The sequence below is a fragment of the Sarcophilus harrisii genome, chromosome 1 (assembly GCF_902635505.1).
Source record: "Sarcophilus harrisii chromosome 1, mSarHar1.11, whole genome shotgun sequence".
Classification (NCBI taxonomy): domain Eukaryota; kingdom Metazoa; phylum Chordata; class Mammalia; order Dasyuromorphia; family Dasyuridae; genus Sarcophilus; species Sarcophilus harrisii.
This window is the reverse complement of record NC_045426.1, coordinates 684071098-684092275: the sequence shown is the minus strand read 5'-3', so window position 1 is coordinate 684092275 and position 21178 is coordinate 684071098. Positions and strand designations below refer to the sequence as shown.

The following is a 21178-nucleotide window of genomic DNA, read 5'->3' as shown; positions in this document are numbered from 1 at the left end:
GGATGGAGCAGAGAGGTTGGATAGAACTCATCTCTTCTGAGTCTCACAACAACTTGGAGGTAAGGGCTACAATGATACCTTTTTTACAGATGAGAAAACATAATTCAGGTCTTCCTGATGGCAGGACTAGAGCTCTACACATGAGTTCATGGATAGAGGAGCGCAGGATCAAAGATTCATGGGAGGAAATCGAGACCCAGAAGGTCTGAATTCAAACCTGGCGCACCTTTTACACCTTACGCAGCGTTTACACCTTAGAGAAATCCTACAGCCAGAGGGCCCCACAGGGTGCCCAGGGCTGCCACAGCCTCCGGCCATTCTAGTCCAAGAGGTCTGGGCAGAGAGGACTCACTGGGGTAACCCTCGGGGCCGCGCCACCAGAGCCAGCCTGCCCAGGATCAGCCTCTCTCTCCGCCTCCTCTCCCCACCCGAGTTGTGTGCAGGCCGAACCCTCAAGGTCAGCCACTGCTGCTGCCTGGGAGGGAGGGAGGCCATGGGGCCTGGCTCCCGGATGTGTCCCAAGCTGAGCATGGAACCTTTCAGGATCTCCTTCCTTTGGGGAGGGAGAGAGAGAGATGCTGGCAGACCAAGGGTGGGGGAGGGGGGCAGCTGTACACCTGCTCCCACCCAAGGCTCCCTTACAGGGGCAGTCCAAGCCCTTGGGGAGCTCGCTGCATCAGGCCTGTGGGCACTGGGGGCTGGCTGAGCAATGCAGCCTTGTGCTGCTGGGGCCCCTCCCCACTGCATCCGGAAACATAGGCACACGGCACTTTCCCCCGCGAGCTGGGGCCCGGCCTCTCTCTCAGCTTTCTGGCCTCGGCCTGCAGAACACCCCCCCCCATGCTTACTGAGCTAGCCTGGCACCCACACTTTCTGTGAGGACATTGTCCGCAGAGGGTGTCTCCCTCCTCGGTGGGCCCTCTGCTCACTTGGCACTTTGCCAGAGGAAGGGGGAGCCCCCAGAGGGCAGCCACTGCCTTCACCTCTATCTCATCTGACTGCTGCTGAAACCTCTGGGCTGCAATGCCGGGGCCTGAGCTCCCTGGAAAAACTCTGTCCTGCCCTCGGCCCTCCGGTGCAGGCCCAGCAGGTGGATGAGGGCATGCCCCGGGGGCCTCTTCCTAGGGAGAAATGCTTTCTCCATGCATTCTAGCAGGGGTCCATTAGAGGGCTCGGCAAACAATCGAGGGTTAATAAATGCACACAGACTGAGCTGAGTCACTTTGTTCTTTCAATCTGAGCTCTCAGGGCCATAGAAAGCACATAATATGTTTTCTTTCTTTGCTCTTTTTTCTTCCTCCTTCCTTCCCAGTATCTAGCAAGATGCCTGGCACCAAGTAGGTACTTTATAAACACCAGAGCTACAAGGGTTCTTGACAGAGTTGATGGAGAGACAAGGGTTATAGACAGAGACAGAGAGAGAGACAGAGAGAGAGAGAGAGAGAGAGAGAGAAAAGGAGAGAGAGAGGGGGGAGGAGAGGGAGGGAGAAAGATCGAGCTGGGCCAGGGTTTGATTCCAAGCCAACCAGTCAATCAATCCAGAGCAGCCTGGCAGTGAGTGGCAGCCGAGTGCCCCGGGCACACCTGTGGGCAGACCTCCTCCTCCCTGCCCCTTGCGGAGTGTGCACATCTTCACAAAAGCTGACACTAAGCTGGATCCAAAAGGTGAGAGCGCTGCTACAAAGCTTGGGCCAAACCACCTAAAGTGATCAAAAGCCCCAAAGACGTCGCTCTGGGCTCATCCCCGGCTTTGAAGGTTCCGGGTCCTGGCCGCCATCCAGCAGCGTGGAGCTCGGAGTGGAGGGGGGATCCGGCCTCTGGGCGCTCTCTAGGTTTTGAGGAGGGAGAGGGAAGGGGGAGGGCGGGCCAGAGGCCGGCCCAGGCTCCCCAACGGGGGGACATGCCCCACATCCTGGCCGCACCTGGATCCCGCCATTGGCAGTCACATGCCCATTAGCAGGCGCCCTACCCCATAATTGTCCTGACTGCTGTAATTTACGGCAGACGAGTGCATCGAGCTTTATCGCATTATTAAAAATGTCACCGATCAGGGACGCTGCGCTCCCACCGGGCCCCCTCGCCGGCTCACTCTAACAACAGGGGGCTTCTTGCCATCATCCTCCCGAGCCCCCATCACTGCTGCTCGGTGCGATCGGAGGCTGCCCGCCCCTGGTGAACCACAGCCAGACTCTGGGGACAAGGCCCGATTTCAGCAACATGGAACGGCTCATTTCAGCCCCTGGTGACTCATCCCCTCCCTGTCGGGAACCGTGTCCTCCTGCCTCCTCTACTCCAACACCGCCCCCCTCCGCCACCCAGCTTTCGGCAAAGGGCTGGAGGCCAGCACCTTCCTGCAGCAGGCCCAGTGCCGCTGGGCCTTGCGCCCTCCCCACCAGGACCCAGGGGAGGCAAACTGGAGGCTCTGAAAGGAAGCGGAGGCCGGGGCTGGCAGGCTTCCCCCAGGAAGGGCCCGAGTCGAGCCAGCGGCTGCCCAGGTAGCCTGTCTGGTTTCCATTGTGACTCAGCCAGAGCCAAGAACAGGAGAACATTAGCGGTAAAAGGCGGATGGCGGGGGGCAGGGGGAGAGGGGGGCAGGTGGTGGGGAGGCAGGGAGACAGAAAAACAACAAGAAACGAAGGGAGAAATGTCAGGGCAGAGGGATAGAGGGCAGAGGGATGGAGGGGCAGAGGGAGGGGCAGCGAGACAGATAAGAAGATACATTCTGAGCAGGAGAGTGCTACAGAGTCACAGAGGTTGGCGAGCCAGAGAGCCAGGGAGAGGGGAAGCAGCTCATGGCCCCAGGTCTCCTGGAAACATTTAGAGAAGCAGACGTCATCCTTCTCTCTCTGGTTTCTGGGCCGGCTACCAGCAGTCGCTGGTGACCAGGCTAGAGATCCCAGAGCCGGCAGGAGGCAGGGGAATGGCCAGAAGCAGAGTCTCACAGACTCCCAGCCCCATAAAGCTGTGTCTCTCTGGGGGAGAGATGGAGCCCTTGCTGGCCTTTTGCCTCTGTTCTCTCACAGCAGAGGGTCCCTGGGAGGGGGAGAGGCAGGAGGAGAGAGCGCTTCAGGGAAGGCTCTGAGACCCTCTCCTACACTCCAAGGAAGGGAAGCTCCCTCAAAGCAGGGGCAGCTTCTCCTTTTCATCAGTATCTCAAACGGGCGGCCCACAGTGGCCGGGCCCGTGACCCAACAACCGTTCCCCGGTCCTGCCGCACGCGGAATGCTGTCAGAAATATTCCCAGGACCTACTGACAATAAAACAGTTCTGTGCTGCAACATGCCACATGTATTTGCCAAACGACCAATCCACAAGCATTTATTAAGTGCCTATGCTGTGCTAAGCATTATGGAGGGGAGGGAGGGCAAGAGAGACAAGAGACCCCTGCCCTCAGGGTGCTCAAATTCTACTGGGAAAGATAACCTGAGCCTAGTGACACATATAATGATAAATTCAAACAAATGGGTGGGCAGGGAAGGAACATCCCAGATGCTCTGGAGACTGTGACAGGCCTGGTATGGAAGGTGGTGCTTGAGCTGAGCTCTGAAGGAAGCTGGAGACCCTGAGAGGAAAGGGGAGCAGGGAAGGCCCTGCTGTCTCTCACCCGGTAACGGCCCTGGGGCTGATTTAGTTGAACCTCAGAAAGCAGGAAAAGAAGCAACATCTGAGCTGGAAGGGCAAGTCGAGGCCGAGCTGGGAAGAGCTTTGGAGGCCAAACAGGGGCCTCCGTGGTGCCGGGCCCCGAGCATTCCACAAGGTTCCCTCCACTTGTTGCCACACCCAAGATGGTGGCTCACCCCTATCCAAACAGGCCCTCCACAGCGGCCCTCTCCCCGCGGCCGGGCCGCCGTTCCCCCGACGGCAGACCTGTCCGACACCACGGCGCTCCCGCTCGCTCTGCAGCACTACAAGTGTTTCCCAACAACGCTCCGAGTGCTTCCTCCTGACCACAAACAATCGCTCCCTACCAAAAAACAGGATCGCTCAAACAGGATCGCTCTCTACGGCTTCCCTGCCAAAGAACCACGAGGAAGCCCTCCCAGGCTCCGCTTCTGCGCAGTCTCTCAGCAATGCCCCAGCTGATCCTGGAGGAAGCCCAGGTCCCCTCAGCACAGCGCAAGGAAACGTCTCCAGCTCTTGCTACATGGGGGCACAGCCCAGGACAGAGCAACAAATGTCCCCAAACATCCAGGAGACACCACCTAGCTCGGGGAGCAGCCTCAGAGAGCTTCCAGGCCCCATCTCTCCAAGCCGTCGCCCTGGACGCTCTCGGTCCCAGCCAACTGGGGCAGGAGCCTTCCCACGCCTGTCCTGCCCCCGGGGCCGGCTCAGTCATCAAACAGCAGCTCCCGGGTCATCCACAATAGGAGTGGCCATGCACGTGTCCCTCTGCATCCCGAGTGTGACGTCCAAGCGAGGAGGGCCGGCTTTTCAGCGGGGGTCTCGTGTCCCCCTCACGTCGCGGACCTCCACAGCCCGGCTCCTGGCCTCGGGGGCCGGTGGGCCCAAATGCACCCTCTCATTTTACGGCCAATGGGGTGAGGCCAGGAAAGAAGAGGAGTGACTGCCCGCGGTCACACAGGAAGTGGCCCGGGATCTCCAGCACCACACCGACATTCTACGCGCTGGACCACCCGTCTATGGAGCAGACAGGGACGTTTTGCTCCCATGTTTCAAAAAGCTAAGTGACAGGTCACAAAGTGGCTTGTCCACAGCCTCCCAGTGAGTGGGAGAGGACTACATTTTAGGCTGAGGGGGAGCCCAGAGTCCCTGCGCTCCTGACCTGGGTCTCTCGTAGCTATACCGAGACCCTTACAATCTTTACGTCCACATGCCCCAAGGTTCTTTCTGGTGGGGTCTAGGGGGGAAACGGGGCGGGGTGAACAAAACAGAATCAATCACCTTTTTTAGCAGTATCCATCTCTTCCTCAGTCCAGCGAGAACTCTCATTCATTTCCAAGGAAGCTGGCAAAAAAAACAAATGCAATTAGGAAGTGGGCGGGATGAGGGAGGGAGAGGGGACAAAAAAAAGGGGATCAGAGGAATCTTTTTATCTTCCTATGCAACCAGGGAGAGGAGAGCAACTCAGGCAGCTCTTCTGGAGGAGGTAGTTCTAAGAACAGTTTTAGTGCTGGACTCCTTAGTCAGAAAGACCTGGGTCCAAGCCCTCCTTGAACACTTACTGGCTGTGTGAGTCTGGGCAAGCTGGTCAATCTGGGCCTCAATATCCTCATCTGGAAAATGGGCAAGATTCCTGTAGGCCCTCCCCCCTCTGGGGGTGACTGTGAAACAGCTTATGTCAGAGTGCCCTAGAGAGGTCAGGTACAATACTGCTACCACGAGCTTCCCTCTGTCCAGAGGGGAGGAGCAGAGTCTCTCCCAGAGCCACTTCCCCGCCGCCATGGCGCACACACCCAGCATCTCCCACGTCCTCCAAAAGCCCTCGCTGCTTCCAACCATCTCTTCTAGCTACAGGACTGTCTCTTTCCTCCCTTCTTGGCTAAACTCCTCAAGAGAGAGCCGTCTACAATCGCAGACTCTGCTTTCCTTCCCTCTCACTCTGCAATCTGGTTTCTGACCTCATCATTTCACTGAAACTGCACTTCCTTTCCCAAACGACCACTGCTGTTTTAAGTCGTCAAATCCAAGGCGCACGCGGCTCAGGCTCCCTGCTGCACTGGACGCCATCGTTCACTGGATACCATCGCTCCCTGGACGTCATCATTCACCAGATGCCATTGTTCACTGGACGCCAACTTCTGGCTCCCTCTGACGGGCTCTCATCATCTGTTTTTCTCCTATGGACCAGATAACTCCTTCTCTCAGTCTTCTCTGCAGATTCTTCCACCATGCTCTGCCCACTGACTGTGTCCTTCACATGTCCTTCAAGGCTCTGTCCTAGGCCATCTTCTCCCTCCAGACCAGTTCACTGAGCCATCTAGGCTCCCATGGCTTCACTCATCATCTCTATGTGGATGATCCCCCAATCCCTAAACCCAGCCCGGGTCTCTCTCCCAAGTGTCAGGCCCACGTCACCAGCCATCTCTTCCTTGGCCTTCTTGAAACCGATGTCCTGTGGGCATGGAAAACACATGCACAACACAGAACTCACCATTTCCCCCCACTCTCCAACAACCAAACATCAAGAGCATTGTTATCCTTGCAAACCGTCAGCCTGGAGACCTTCAGCACCATCCTCGATCTTCACCCGCGCCCCTTCCAGGAATCCAATCTGCCGATAAATCCTGTTGCTCCAAACAGCTTTCACAATCAATCAGACAACCGGCATCCTAACACAGCCCTGTAGCCAGCCTCCCGGACACACACAGTAACGGGCTGGTGGCTCTCTCCTTGCCTCAAAAGTCCCTTCTCACAACAGTCCTTTCTCCATTCAGCTGCCAGACTGAGGTTCCCAAAGCACAGGCTGACCACATCAGCCTCTGTTCAACAAACCTCCATGGCTTCCTATCATTCCCAGGATCAAATATCAAAACCTCTGTTTGGCTCCTTGAGCCTTCCATAAACTGGCCGTTTTGTCTCTTTCTATCTTTTTGCCCCTCGCTCCCTTCCACAAGCCCATGGAGGTGCCCTATGATCCAGCTGGCCTGGGATACTGTCCAGCACTCCCTCTCCCACCCTGGAGAAGCTTTTCTCCGGTTGTTCCTCATCAGTACAGCCTCTCAGGCTCCCCTGGTTTCTATCAGGACTCAGCTCAACACCCCCTCAGGCTGGAGGCCCCGTGCCCACCCACCTGTGCCTCCTCCTTTGGGATCTCCCCTGAAGAGCTCCTCTGTGAGCCTGACGACGCCGGCCACTCGAATGGGAGCTTCTGGAGGGCAGGGGCTATTCGCCCATGGCTGGGGCCTCTAGCACTTACTGCAGTACATGGCCCAGAGTAAGTACTGGATAAGCACTGAACATGTTTGGTGACTGAATGACAGACGCAAGAAGGTCAAGCTCAAAACAAATCCAAGGTATGAAATGTGGCTTCCCATGTGTGTCCTGACACTCAGGCCCACAGCACAGGGACCCCAGCCCTAGGTAAGTGGGAGCTGACCGCACACGTCATTCTCCAGTCATGAAAACCGCTGTGAGCAGATGACCTGGACGGCAAACCCAGCATGGGAGGGAAGTCACAGGCGTGAGGAGGAGCAAGGAGACGCGGCAAGTGGCCCAGCAGGGGCACAGAGCAAAGGAAGGACCTGCTGTCCCGGGGGGGGGAGAGCCTTCCAGCCTGGGTGCCTGCCACCCTGATGTGTGTGACCTAGGGAGGTGGGGGGGAAGGTAGATGTTCCACTTGGGGAGAAAATGGGAACCTGCAGCTAAAAATTCACAGAAGTCATCCCGTGGCCAGCCTGAGGAGGGGAGGAGAGCAGCAGCGTGGCAGGTGGGAGCCAGACATGGTTTGAATTGCCCCGAATCCTCTCAGACTTGGGATGAGTCCCATTATATGCAAAAAGGTGGGGCTGCCTCTGCTGCTTCCTGTCTATGGCACAGTGACCTTGGAGAGCTCCCCACTTTTCCACGGGAAGCACGGATGCCAGTGGCCACGGTTTAAATGCCACCCCCACCTAGCACTAAGCAAGGTGTCTCAGAGATGGGGTGAGGGAAGGGGAGCAATCACTTTGAAAACTGGTTTTCACTCACTACGGGGCCCTGAATCCGCTTTAGAAATACATGCAGGGAAACAAGAGACCAAAATGACCACCAATGACCTGGGGACTCCTAGGGCTATACCAAGTCAAAGGAATGCTGCCCAGGTGCCCCAAGGTGCGCCGTCCCCAGGTATCTGGGGGCCCAGGGTACAGCCCCTCAAAATCAGACACACATGAAGACCTCCTGAGGAATGAGAGGGGAAGCCAAGAGTCCGGTACCAGTGAACGGAATGCCCCAGGGAGGTCACCCAGGCCCCACAGGAAGAGCACCTAGTGCGGGGGTGGCTGGCACCGGCTTTCTTTCCATCTGCAGCAAGTGCTTAATAAATCACTGTCATCTGGCGGCTGGCAGGGCCCAGATCTAGAGCTGACCCAGAGAAGGGCCTGGAGCCTGCAGCAGGCCATCTGACTGAGGTTATGGAGCTCTCCTTAGAAGCACAGTTTTAAAGGCATAAAATAAAACACAGGATTAAAAAGGAAACCGATTGTACTGAAATAAAGACCCTTAAAAAAAAATCAGCTAAGCTCAATGAACTCGAAATCCATGCAAAGACCAAAGGGTTCATGAACCCCGAGTTAAAACCTTGCACCTAGGGCAACCCTGCTTTTTACAAAAGGGGAGAGTGAGACCCAAGGACACAAAGGGACTCATCTTAAAAACCCCCACAGACTATTGGTCTGGAGCTGGAAGGCCTGGAGAAACGACCAGTCCATGGTAGCACAGGCAGCACTGAGGTCACCTCCAAAGAATAAAGCTCCTACATGGAGAGCCAGGCTTTCTGGCATCCAAAGCGGCCGCCTTTCCCCCGTGCCGGGCCACGCTGAAGCAAGGGCTAAGTGATCGCGCTGAGAAACGCAGCAGGCAGGAGCACAGCACGAGTCCTCAATTTTGCCAACTGGCCACAACCTCCTAGAACTTCATCACTGCAACATCTGGACCCCTGGAACAAGGAGGCCTCAGACTAGCAGGCCCTGGCTGGTGGGTCCTTAATGGCGCCCCTGAGACCTCCCACCCCCTGGGTTGGTCTGGAGGTAGCAGGTCCTGCCTGGGCCGGGGAATCACCTTGTACTAACTTCTTCCCAGAAGTGTGTGTATAGTGTGTATGTGCGTGCATGCAGGTGCGAGCGGACTCAATGTTCCGGGCACTCAGCTGAATGAAACAAGCAGGACCCTGCGTGGAGACCCCCTCAGGCTATGGCCAGCACACTGCCCACCCCAGGTTCCTCCCTGATGCCAGGGGTGAGAGAACTCCTGTCAGAAATCCCTTCTGAACAACGCCTGCCAGGCCTGCTCTTCAATCAAAGCTTCAGAGAGCTGCGAAAAGGTGCCGAGAGCTTGTGTGACTTCCTTAGTCTCACAGCCAGTGTGTTTTGAACCCTCCTGGCTCCAATCTGACTCCCTATCCACTATGCTGTTCTGCCTGTCTAGATCAAGGAGAGACAAAGTGGTGGGAATAACGACTGATCCTGGAGCGCTCGGGTCTGTCTCGCTTTGAGGCCGGCTTCTTGTGCACTACTATTTTCTGCACACAGTAGGCACCTGATAAATGCTGAGGGAGAGAAGGAACAGAAAGTAGTTTGGGCAGCTCAGAGCCAGACAGAAAATAGATCCTATGTAGTAGTCAGAGGGAGGAACCAGGGTTCCGCCTTCCCCATGTTGTTCGCTATATGTCAGGGGGAGAAAGGGCAGGCCAGGCCAAGGATGGGTATGGGGATAGACATCAAGTCACTCGCACTCTGTGGGGCTCACTTTCCATCCAATGGTCAAGCAGGGACCAGAACCCTGCTCTCTTGCCTCCTACTTAGGCTTCCTTCCACTAGGACAAAATCATCTCCCTCTCAGGAGCATCAGGGAAGAGGAGGGCCAGGATAAAGAGGACCAGAAATCCCTTCTCCTGACCTTGACACTAGAGAAATAAGGTGTGGGGAACACCTCCTTCCATGGATACATCCAAGTTTTAACACATGGATTAAGATCAATCACCTCTACTTCTCTATATGCCCTACCCCTGGCCAGGTCATCCCTACAATTCGGTTCCACAATGAATAAAAACCCTGGATCTGAACTCAAGACCCACATTCTAATCCAATCTCAGCCACTTATTAGTTGGGTCACTCTGGGCAAGGAATCACTTCACCTCTCTGAGACTCAGTTTCCTGATCTGTAAAACAGGAATAATAGCACTTACCTCCCAGAGTGAATCAAATGAAATAATATACATATAGCACTTTGCAAACTTTAAATCAATATTCAAATTCTAACTCCAATGATTATTATTTTTATAACAAAGAATAAAAAAGAGAAAAAAAAACAGTTCAGCAAAAACGACCAACTTATCAAGTCTGGCATTCTGGGCAGTGTTCCGCAGCTAAGTTTTTATAATCACCCCCAGAAAAACTCGGCCTACCTCCTCCTGCTCTTAGAAATGGATGCTTGGGAGAATCCAGATCTAGAAAGCCATTACCACCCCATAACACTACAGTCATTAAGCCCCCCCCCCCACCCCAGCTTTCAGCAAGACACCAAAAGACAGGGCTGATGACATCAGTGCAGCATGGGTGACAAGGGAGTCTCCAGAGCTCATTCCCTTCCTCATCCTCATCATGCCCCACAAAGCCCGTGCCTCTCACCCCCAACTAGGATCGCTTAGGAAGGCCACGTTCAGCGCCAAAAAAGAGCTGAGAATGGGCTGAAGTGGATCCCATCAGACACAGCTGATAAGTTGGCTGGTTTTGCTGACCTTTTTTTCCCCTTTCTTAAAACAAACAAAACAATCTTTTATTACAAGGGATGTTTCAGTGCACAGGGAAAGGAAATGAAAGCGATATAAAGACTCACCCAGTTCTGCGCTCTGCTGAGGTGTAGCTGCCTCTTCATTGTTAGCCTCATTGGCCATCGAGCGGGTGATGCGGCCCTTGCGCCTGCCCTGGCTGTTGGCAGTTTTTCGACCTTTGGAAGTGACTGCTTCCTTTTCATCATTGTCTTCCCCGGAGGTGTCATCCGTCTTCTCCCTAATGAGGAGTCAGGAACAGAAAGGAGGCTTTATGTCAGTCGTGAAAAACACACCAGAGCCGTGCAGGTCTTAAAAAAAAAATCAGACAATAACAACAGATAACTACTTATATTTATATCGGTTCCCAAAGCACCTCACAAATATTCTCGTTCTCTCTTACTAATCCTGGGAGGTAGGTTTATCATTACTCTCATTTCATATAGAAGGAAACTGAGGCTGTCGAGAGGCTAAATGACAGTTACCCAGCCAGGATCACCCACCAGCAAACTCATAAATCTGAGGCGGCTTTGGAAGCCAGGTGTTCCTGACCTAGGTCCCTGTACTACCCACTGTGCCACCTCATCACCTCTGCTCAGGTAGGAATGTGGTTTCCTAAGGTCCCATGCGCCAGCATGCAGCCCCCACGTGGTGAGTTTGGGGCCTGACACAGAGGACCGGGGCCTAGCCTGACAAGTTGGGGCACCTTAGACTCACTTCCCATCTTTGAGACTCAGTTTCCCCAACTGTAAGATGAGGATTTGGACTCAGTGTTCTCCCAGGCCCCTTCCCTTAGGGCCCTGTGTGGTCATTCTTCATTCCTGGCCATTTAGTGCCAATAGAACTAATCTGGTGTTGGAGCTAGAAACTTGGGTGGGGGAGGGAAGGGCTAGGCCCCAAGGTCTGGTGGACAGACCTCCTGGGGTCATCTGCAAGGCTCTTTGATAAGATCTATATAAGCTGAGCAAGAAAGCCCCAGTGTCTTCCCGCCCAATGCCCCCACTGAAAAGGAAGGGGGCCCTAGGTGAGAGGTTAAAGATCTGAGGATTTGCAGTCCCTGTGTTCAAGGAGGAGCCAAGGGACTTCAAGGCCATCTACCGAGTTAGTGGTGGGGCTGACAATGCCAAGCAGAAGGAGAAGCTTTGGGTTCAGAGGACACAGCTTTGAACCCTCCCCGGATATGGGGAATTTTCTATGAATGCAGTTAAATCACGTCCCTTAGGGGGGAGCGAGAAATGAAGGGCCAGACGGATGCCCTGAGGGGGGTTTAGGGGCGAGTTGTTTCTTGGGAAAATGAAGGGTTGACCCAATGGGTTCCGAGTGACCCAAGAGGCTTTTCCCCGCCCCATAAAGCCAGGTGAAGCCCAGACAGCTCAGGGGGTAGGCACAAGCAAACACTGTGCGGGGGACTGTTCTGGGGGCCAAGACTGTGAGGGGGCAAAGCCCGCTGGGGACCAGGGCTTTGCAAGGCCCAGGAGAGTTTAAGGGGCCCTGAGATACGGGCTCCTCCCATTATCTTCCTGAAAGGGGTGGGAAACGCCTGGAGGACGCCTTTTAAGGGGATTTTTGGGTGCCCCCGGGAAAAGTTTCGCCCCTTTTTCCTTTAAATGCTTTCCGGACTTTGCCGGATTGTTAGGGGGAACGGACCCAGGGGTGAAATTGAAGATTTGGAATCAAAATTGGAGGTTAGGGGCCCGGGCCAAATTTTTTATTCTGCCTTATTTTTTAATTTTTTCCTTTCACCCTAAAGGAGAGGGCCAAAGGTTGGGGGAGGGAGGGGAGTTTCAAAGCATGCTTGGATTTATTAGTTGAAGGGAGAGAGGAATGAGAAACTTGGAGGCCTTTGGGGATTTAAGAAAGAGAGGAGGGGGGGTGGGGGGAATTGGGGGTTTCAGATGAGACAGGGAGTGAAGGGGAGAAGTGGAGGGAGGGGGATGGAGAGGAAGAAAGAGGCAGGGGAGAGAGGGAAGAGAGAGACACAGAGAGGGAAGGAAGGGAAAGAGAAGAGAGAAACAGAGACAGGAGGGAAAGGGAAGGGGGAATGAGGGAGGGAGGGAAGGAGAAGGAGAGGGAGAGGGAAAGGGAGAAGGGAGAGGGGAGAGAGAGAGGAAGGGAGGAGGGAGGGAGGGAGGAAGGAGGGAGAGAGAGAAAGAGAGAGAGAAAGAAGAGAGAAGGGAGGGAGGGAAGGAAGGAGAGGGGGAGACAGAGACAGAGAGAGAGAGAGAGAGAGAGAGAGAGAAAGAGAGAGAGAGACAGAGAGAAGAGACAGAGACAGACAGGAGGGAGAAAGAGGAAGAAAAGGATGGGGGGAAACATAAGTGAGGGCATGGAAGGAGCACATAAGGGAAGAGGGAGGGAAGGAAAAAAAGGGAGAGAGGAAAAGAGAGGGAGAGGGAAGGAAAGAGAGGGAGAGAGGAAGAAAATGATGTGGGGAAGAAGAGGGAGGGCAGGGGAGGGGTATCCCAGGATGGGAGACCACAAGGTCTCTTTGAAATTCCTGGGGGCAGCAGGGGTCACTCAGCAAGCCTGTCCCACGGGTCTTGCCTCAGCAGGCTGTAGGGCCCTGGGTACCCATGGCCCACCCCGTCCCCTCCAGGAGGTCTGCTCACTTGGTCAGCTCCTCTTTGTCATTCTCTGCCTCCGGCTTGTCTTCCTCCTTCTCCCCCTCTTTCTCCTTCTCCTTCTCCTCCTTCTCTTCCTGGCTGCCTCGGGGCATCTGCTGCTGCTGCTGCTGCTGTTGTTGCTGCTGCTGTTGCTGCTGCTGCTATAGGGAGGGAAAGGAAAAGGGAGAAGGTGAGGCAGTGACCCTTCGCCCCTGGGCTGGGAGGCAGGGGGAGCTGGGGGTGTTGACGAGGAGGGCCGGGGGGCAGGACCCAGAACAGCTGAGCTGGGGGGTGGGGGCAGGCCTGTCTCAGCAGGTGCCTACTGGGTCCCAGGCAGAATGGGTGGCAGACCCACATGGGCACCTGGTGGCTACAAGCCACAAGGGCTTCTCCATTGGGAGCCCCCCCATGAGCCAGGGAGAGGGAATGGGAGGATCCGGCCCTGGCGTCCGGGAGACCTAGGTGCACAGGCCGCGCCCGTGAGAAGGAGCAGGAGGTTACAAAGGGTTACAGCACGAAGCAGCCAGGGAAGGGGGAGTAAATGTCTAGTGACTGTTAATCAGGGCTCTTGCCACTGCCCCGAGCTCCCTCTCCAGCCCTCAGCCAGGTTAGGCCTGTCTGCCTCAGTCTGCTCAATTGTAAAACAGCACCAATCTCCCAGGCTGTGATGAGGACCACATGGCATAGTGACACAGCGCTCTGTCTGTATCTCTCTCTCTGTCTCTGTCTCTGTCCCTCTTCCCTTATGTGCCCCTCCCATTCCCTCCTTCATGTAGCAGCTCTGTGCAGGATACATAACGGGCCCTTCACCAATGCTGGCTCCCTGGCCTTCAGCCCGGCCCTCATGTCCGTGAATGCGAGCCCATTCGGGGCAGGCCATGGCACGCTCCTCCCAGCCACCCCCACCCCAACGGCACCACACTGAGGGGACTTTTCTCATTCATGCTTAGCACGAAGCTTGGCACACACTAGGTGCTTAATAAATGCCCACTGACCAGAAAGCACAATCATGGAATTAATTGCAAGGGTCGGTGAGACTTTATGCCCAAAAGGAATCTCTTCCAGGCCACAGCCAACGAGCGATCCCCTTGCCTCACTTGCTGCTGCCCAAATGGTAGGTGGCTCCCCAATTCTTCCTTTGCTATCAGTCAGATATATTAGGGACAGAGGGGGGAATCTGCCCAACCCAGAAGCCACTGATAGCCTGGAAGGGGGCTCCCGATTCCCCTCCTAGCCCAGAGACAGAGACATGGGCACAGAAAGGGCACAGCCTCTGCCGCGCACCCGGGGCTCTTCTCAGTAACGGAAGCCAAAGCTGAAAGCCAGGCTTGGGATCAACGTAAGTCAATAATGCACAACGGATGCAAGCCCGGGGAGGAGACGGCACACCCACAGATCAGTGCAGACGCTGTACCAAAAAGACTCCAGGAGGGGCAGTCTCGGGCTGGGTGCCCAGGGGAAGCTCTGACTCCTCTGCCAACCCAGCTCTCCAGGATCAGTGACATCATTTCTCTAACCTGGAGACTCTTTCTGTGGACCAACCTCAGGATGCCCTGCCCCCCACCCCAGAGACCCTCTGTCCTTCCTGCTCAAGCCTTCATCCATTACCTTCAGCATCAAACCCTTCCTGGTCCCTTCCCCTCCCCACCTACTCCGAATTTAATTCTGGCCAATCCTTAACCCTCAGCGTCCGGCCCTTCTCGCCACCCTGGGAGGCCCGACAGCCAGGTGACCAGGGGAGCCCACGCAAACCCCTCGGGCTGTGCAGCCTTGGAACGTCAGTGGGAGGGCAAGGTCAGGGCTCCAACAACACGGGCTGCGCTGCTGCTGCTTATCTGAGTGCCCTTATCTCTTCACCTGCTCTATGACATGACGAGACTGGCCTCCTAGATCGATGAGCCCGTCTATCGATTTTCTATATTCTTACGTAGGCACAGGTGGTGACCTTGGAGCTAAAGTCAGCTCTCGCAAGGCAAAGACAGTCCCATTCTTTGTCTCCCTTTCCCACCTTAGTGGGGCAGCACACAGTAGGTGCTTAATAAATGCACGGGACTGAATTACTAGAGGAAACCTCTCTCTAACTTGGTGGACAACACCTGAGAGACGTTCTAGGTGGCAACACTGCCTTTTCCACGGCCAACCTGGCGCAGAGACACCCGGAGCTTAATGAGGCCAGTCCGCGGAGGGCCGACTCGGCCCCAGGGCCCACCTGGGTGCCTTTCCCACCTGGCGGGGCCTGCGTTCCTGGCACTGCCCGGGAGAAGCCAAGGCTGCCCATAGGCTCAGACGGGCCTCGGGGACGCAGCAGTGCCGAGAGCCCCGGAGGTCCCCTAAGCTTGAGTCAGGGGTCCGGCTCTCACCAAAAAAGCGAGAAGCCCAAGGAGCAGCCCCGGCTCGCCCCTGGTGGCAGCGTCCTGGGGAGGACGGAGGAGCGGTTCCCACTCTGCCTCGCACGGGCCATTCCGGCTCTGCAGGCCTCCATCGGGCCGGACGGCTCAGCTCCCGGCTCTGAATCTGCGCTCCCATGATCCCTCGCTCCCCACCCAGGGCCCCAGGAGGAGGGAGGGGGCCGGGAGGAGCCCCGCCCCGGGCCCCCCCGCGGGCGGGGCCCTCCCCGCGGGCGGGGCGGGCCTCCCCCGGGGCGGCGGCCCCCCCCCGGCACACGCCGGCCCCGCGGGAAGGCGCTCCCCAGACCAGGGGCCAACCTGGGAGGCCCATCTTCCCCGCCAGGAGGTTTAATGGCCGGCGGGGCGGAGCGGCCGGGTGACTTTCCCCACCCCGGCTCCCGAGCCCGGCGCTGACAGGCCCCTGAGTCTCAGCACACACAAACAGGACCCTAAAAGCCGCCGCCGCCCCCTCCCTCCTCCCCCCTGAGGTCAGGGTTCAGGACTTGGCGGAGCCGGCGGCAATCTGCAAGCAGTGCCTGTGAAAGGGGGCCAGGGGAGGCTCCAGGCCCCGAGACGCCCCGGCCCGCCCCGTTCCGTCCGCGCCCGGTCCCCGGCCCTGGTGGCTGCGCGCGGGCCGCAGGCTGGAGGGAGCACCGCGGCCTCGCCGGTCTCGTCTCCTCAGGCGCGGCCCCAAGGCCCCCGGGCCCTCAGGCACACCCCCCCCCCCCCGCGGGCTCCCCGCCTCCACAGGGGCTGGGCCCGGCGCCCCTGCGGGAGTCTGTGGTGCGGGGGGCGGCGCCGAGAGGAAAAGCGGGCCCTGGGAGCAGCGCGCCAGGCCGGGGCTTTCCGTCCGTCCGTCCGAGGTGGGACAAACACGGCCGACGCTCCCGCAGGCTCCGCCCCTGAGCCCGGGTCCGGGGCTGGCGGAGGCTCCGGCGGGGAGAGCCCTGAGGCCAGGGAGGCGGCCGCGGCCCGGGAGGCAGAGGCGGCGCTCATCCGCCAGGGGGCGCTCATCCTGCCAGGCGGCGCCCATCCCGCCAGGGGGCGCTCATCCGCCAGGCGGCGCTCATCCCGCCAGGGGGCGCTCCAGGAGCAGCCCCAGAGCCCGCGCGGCTCAGAGTGGAGAGGAGCGCTGGGCAGCTCTCCCCGGGCCCTTCTGGAGCCTCAGCGCCAGCCTCGGGAGGCGGCCCCCCGGGCCGGGTCCGGGGGCACAGAGGCCTGGGCCGGGGCCCAGCCCCCCGGGGGTGACGCGGGCGACTCCCCGGGCCGGGCCTCAGTTTCCCCCAGAAACCTCCTCCCCACGGCCCGGGCCCGGCCCCCCGAGGGGGGGCCGCATCCCGCCACCCCGGGCCTTCCGAGCGCCACGGCCGCCCCCGGGAAGGGGGGCGGGCGCTGGGGGCCGGGCGCCGCCCCCTCCTCCCCAGCCCCACGGACTTGTATGCACCTGCTGTGTGCCAGGCCCTGCAGCAAGCGCGGGGGCTTACAAAGAGACCCGAGCCCGTCCCCCCCTCCGTGGGGAGCCCCCACCCCTCTGACCCCGCCCGGCCGGACGGGCCCAGGGCCCCGCGCGCGGGGCCACCGCCACAGACGGGGTGATCCAGGGGCCGCCCAGCTGACGGGCGATGCTGGGGGGGGCGGGGGGGGGCGGGGGGGGCCCGCGGCCAGGATCCGGAAAGGAGGCCCAGGGGCGGGAGCGCGCCCACGGCCACCAGCCCCGGAGAACACGCCAGGGCGGGCCCTGGGGGTCCCGCCCAGGGGTGGGGAGAAAGCCCAGGCCTGGGGAAGACCCTTTCCCTGAGTTCAAATTGGCTGCTGGCTCTGGCCTCCCTTTTCAGTCCGCTCCTCTGTGAGATGAGCTGCAGAAGGGGATCGCCTGTATTCTTGCCAAGGAAACTCTAAACGGGGTCACAGAGTCAGACACGGCCGAAAACTGACTGAGCACATTTAACGAGCACCGACTGTGCGCGCCTCTGAGCCAGGGGCCTTCCTGACCCCAGTTTACAGATGAGGACACTGAGTCACACGAGCGAAGGGCCTTGCTTGGGGTCACACAGCTGGGAAGGTCCTCCTGACTCAGCCAGAGACCCTCCTCTTCTGCCTTCTAACAGCGGCCTCCTAACCAAGCCCTTCCCCTGCATCCCACGCCGCGGCCCCCGCAGGCACAGCCACATGAGAGCCCCCTCTGCGGGCCACTGACCTCCCCTCCGACGCCCGAGCCAGTCAGGGCCTCCGCCCCTTCCCTCCAGGGGCCCGCCTGGCCTAACGCCGGTGGGCCCCCGGTGGCAGTGCCCGGGGTGAGGAGGCCCTGGGGGCAGTGAGGAGGCCCGGGGGGGGCAGCAAGGAGGCCCTGGGGGGGGCAGCGAGGAGGCCCGGGGGGGGCAGCGAGGAGGCCCGGGGGGGGCAGCGAGGAGGCCCGGGGGGCAGCCCAGCCTACCGCTCTCCCCCCGATCCGCTGCCAAAGAACACCTCCCGACACCTCAGGGAGGCTGTGAGCTTTCCCACAGCTTGAGGCTGGTGGGTCAGTCTGTCACCACTTATTAGGCCCCTCCTGTGTTCCGGGTGCTGTGCTAGCACTGGGGACAGAGGCATGACCCCCGCCCTCCAGCAGCTGATGATCTCAGGGCGGGCAGACAGGAGCACAAACGAGATGTGGCCGCGGAGGGCAGTCACCAGCCTTTGGGGGGGCACCAGAAGGGGGGCTGGCTGGAAAGCGGGGGAGGTCAACATGGAAAGAGAAGAGGGGGATGGTCCAGGCATGGGGGACTCCCAAGAGAGCACCCTGAGCGCCCCCAGAGCACAAGAGGGAGACAAGAAGGAGCCGCAGGCACTAAGTGGGGAGACATGGTCAGGCTGGTATTGTAGGGAGCTCATTTTAGCACCAAATGGAGGGTGCTCCGGAGTCGGGGAGACCTCCGGTCAGCAGCGCCCCAGCGGCCTGCAGTGGTCCAGAAGGACCTGCAGCAGTGCCAGAGAAGGGAAGGGGGGACGCCGCAAAGGGGAAGTCGTCACCATACTGGAGACCCCGGCTGGGAGCCTGAAGGCCTGGGAAGATGGCACTGCCCTCCTTAGTAAGGAGATGTCCGGTTTGGGATGAGCAAAGGTGGTAGGGCAGATCTGGGAATCAGAGGGGACTCCTGAATCCACGGGATCTGAGGAGGGGCCTTGGGGGGCACCACAGTTGGAGGGCAGGATCTGGAAGAGGATCCAGCAAAAGAGACAGAGAACGGGAGGTCAGAGAGGCAGGAGGAGAACCGAGAGTGAGGGGTGTCCCAGAAACCTAGAGAGGAGAACTTCCAGAGTGACAATAGTCACAGCCAATGGCAACAAAGAGGGAGGAGAAAAGGCTCCCCGGGGACCCTGGGGGCTGAGCAGGGAGCACCTCGGCCTCCAGGTGCCCGCAGCCACCACCACCAGACCCTCAGCCAGGACAGGACGCGCCCAGGTCTGCCCTCTCTCTGAGCTCACCCGGGGCCCGGGAGCCACTCTGTATGTGAATGGCAATATTCAATCCTGGTGTCTGCAGGAGGAGGAACCAGCACCCCAGGAAAAGGTGAGCCCCCAGATCGGAACAAGTTCTATGTGACTAAAGTGGGTAATAATAAACTAAAGAAAGAAGGCCCAGAATTCTAAATGAAAACGATTCTTCTTCAAGCTGTTCAGAATGAAAGTCTTCCAAAATCCGTTTGTACAATTTTAAATGTAGTTAGGAATGTTAGATTTCCCCCTCATATTGCATAAAATCACACTGGTTTTAAAAAATGGATAAATATGTGAAACTTGTAAAGACAAAAAAAAGGTCACTGGATTTGGCAATTAAGAGATTATTAGTAACTTTAAGAACACAGTTTCAGTTGAATGACAAGGTCAAAAGTAGAACTAGGGATACTGAAGAAGGGAGGAAAAGGAGAGAAAGTGGAGGCACTGAATGTAGATGGCCTTCTCAAACAGTTAAGCTACAAAAGGGAGGAGAGCTGTAAGAGAAAACTTGTAGGAATAGATGGATCGATTGAGAGCTTTTTGGAGGAAAGAAGTGTGGAAGAGCCATACCTCAGGGGGCATTAGGGAAGCAGCAAAAGACAGGCTTTGTGGCTGGCAAAACGCTTTGTACACACTGTCACATTCGTTGCATGAGATGACGCTGTAAAGTTACAACTACTGGATCTGTCATCATTCTCACAGGAATATGGGATCATTGATTTGAAGCAGAGAGGAACTTTAGGGGCCGTCTGACCCGCCCGCCTCACTTCGCCAATGAGGAAACCGAGGCTCAGAGAGATGAAGTAGTCTGTCTGACAGGAGTTACACCGGAACAAGTGAAGGAGGAAGGATCTGAACTCCAACCCTCTGACTGCAGTCATTGCACACTGTCCCCATTGCACAAAGGAGGGAGCTGAGACTCGGGGCCTGAAGGACAATGCCATTGGTCATGTAGCTAATTAAGAGGAGGGCTGGCATGTGGACCCAAGTTTCTGATACCAAGAACATCACCAACCAATCTCATCTAAGCCTCAACAAGATAGAACCACCATGGTGATTTTCAATCTTAAACTGCTGTACAGACATTACTCCTTCTTATTCTTGTTCCAACAAGCACACTGAGGTCCTGAGAAGTGAAGGACTATCTCAAGTCATACTGTAGCCAGTCACCTGGCTCCAAGTCTGACCCTCGTGGCCTCCTCCTCATGTCTGGGAGGGAGAGGAAGCGAGGAGCCCTTTTTAAAAAAGCCATCCAAATTGCCCTCAGGGAGACTGAAGCTGGAGAAGTTCTTGAGCTTGGGAGTTCTGAGACCCACTAGGGGCGAAAGTCAATTCCCACATCTGCATTACGTTTGACATTCATGTAGTAAGGAGCCCCAGGAAAAGAACCACTAGGGGAAGGGAACAGGCATTTATTAAGGACTAACTGTGTGCCAGGCACTGGGTTGTGGGAGAAGGGGAAAGTAAAAGGCTCAGGCACGGATTTCCAACCTAAGATGAGGAGATCTAATCTTTACTAAAAAAAAATAACTAGCTAAATAGAAGAAAATAGAGCTCATTTGAATGCCCTGGAAATTATTTTATAGCTGTCCAATGAAATGTGAAATATTCTTATTGCTATCACTGGATTGTCAAGTTGAGTGACTTTACGGCAATTACCGTTTCCTGGTGGGGACTTTCTTCTGATGCTAAATTGTTTCAACTGAAGCTATGAATTAGACAGGAAAGAGAAGAAGTGTTAGATTTGGCCCTCGGTCTTAAATGATTTTCACCGGGTGAATCACATTGTCGACCGACGCTTACAGAGCACCCACAGCTCTTACAGAGCACCCACGGCTCTTACAGAGCATCGACGGCTGGCTAAGCGCCCACCGCTGAGGTTAATGGGATGATTCGGAATGCTAAATGGAAACTACAGCAAGAAAAGAAAGGAGCTTAGATTTCCCAGGAAAGCTATAGTCGGTTTCTCTGTATGTGGTTATTCTCACTGAGACCTGAATCAAGCAATCCTTCCTCCCCCAAATCTTCTTAAATTTGAAGGCAGTGAACAAGATTCACTGCTAGGGAGAGATTTAATTATGATCCGCTGTAGCAGCAGCACAGAAAAGATCCTATTTGTGCAGTGAGAGAAACTATCCTAATTGGCACATGCCATTGCAGAAAGGAGGCTTTTGCATAATGACAGATGCATTTGGGACCATTATAAATCATGATTTTATTTTTTAAATTATTATAGCTTTACCAGAGATGCCTCTTTGGATTTTGGACATATTGTTGGTCACATT

General features: G+C 56.9%; 1 protein-coding gene across 1 annotated transcript in view; it reads right to left on the bottom strand.

The window, feature by feature from the left end:
- NCOR2 (nuclear receptor corepressor 2) overlaps positions 1-21178 on the bottom strand; it is a 237784-nt gene that overhangs the window by 79642 nt on the left and 136964 nt on the right. The window contains exons 22-24 of the mRNA XM_031948456.1: positions 13036-13190; positions 10495-10667; positions 4903-4965 (exon numbers count right to left, since the gene is read on the bottom strand). Coding sequence (XP_031804316.1) covers positions 4903-4965; positions 10495-10667; positions 13036-13190 — 391 coding nt within the window. The remainder of the gene's footprint in view (positions 1-4902; positions 4966-10494; positions 10668-13035; positions 13191-21178) is intronic.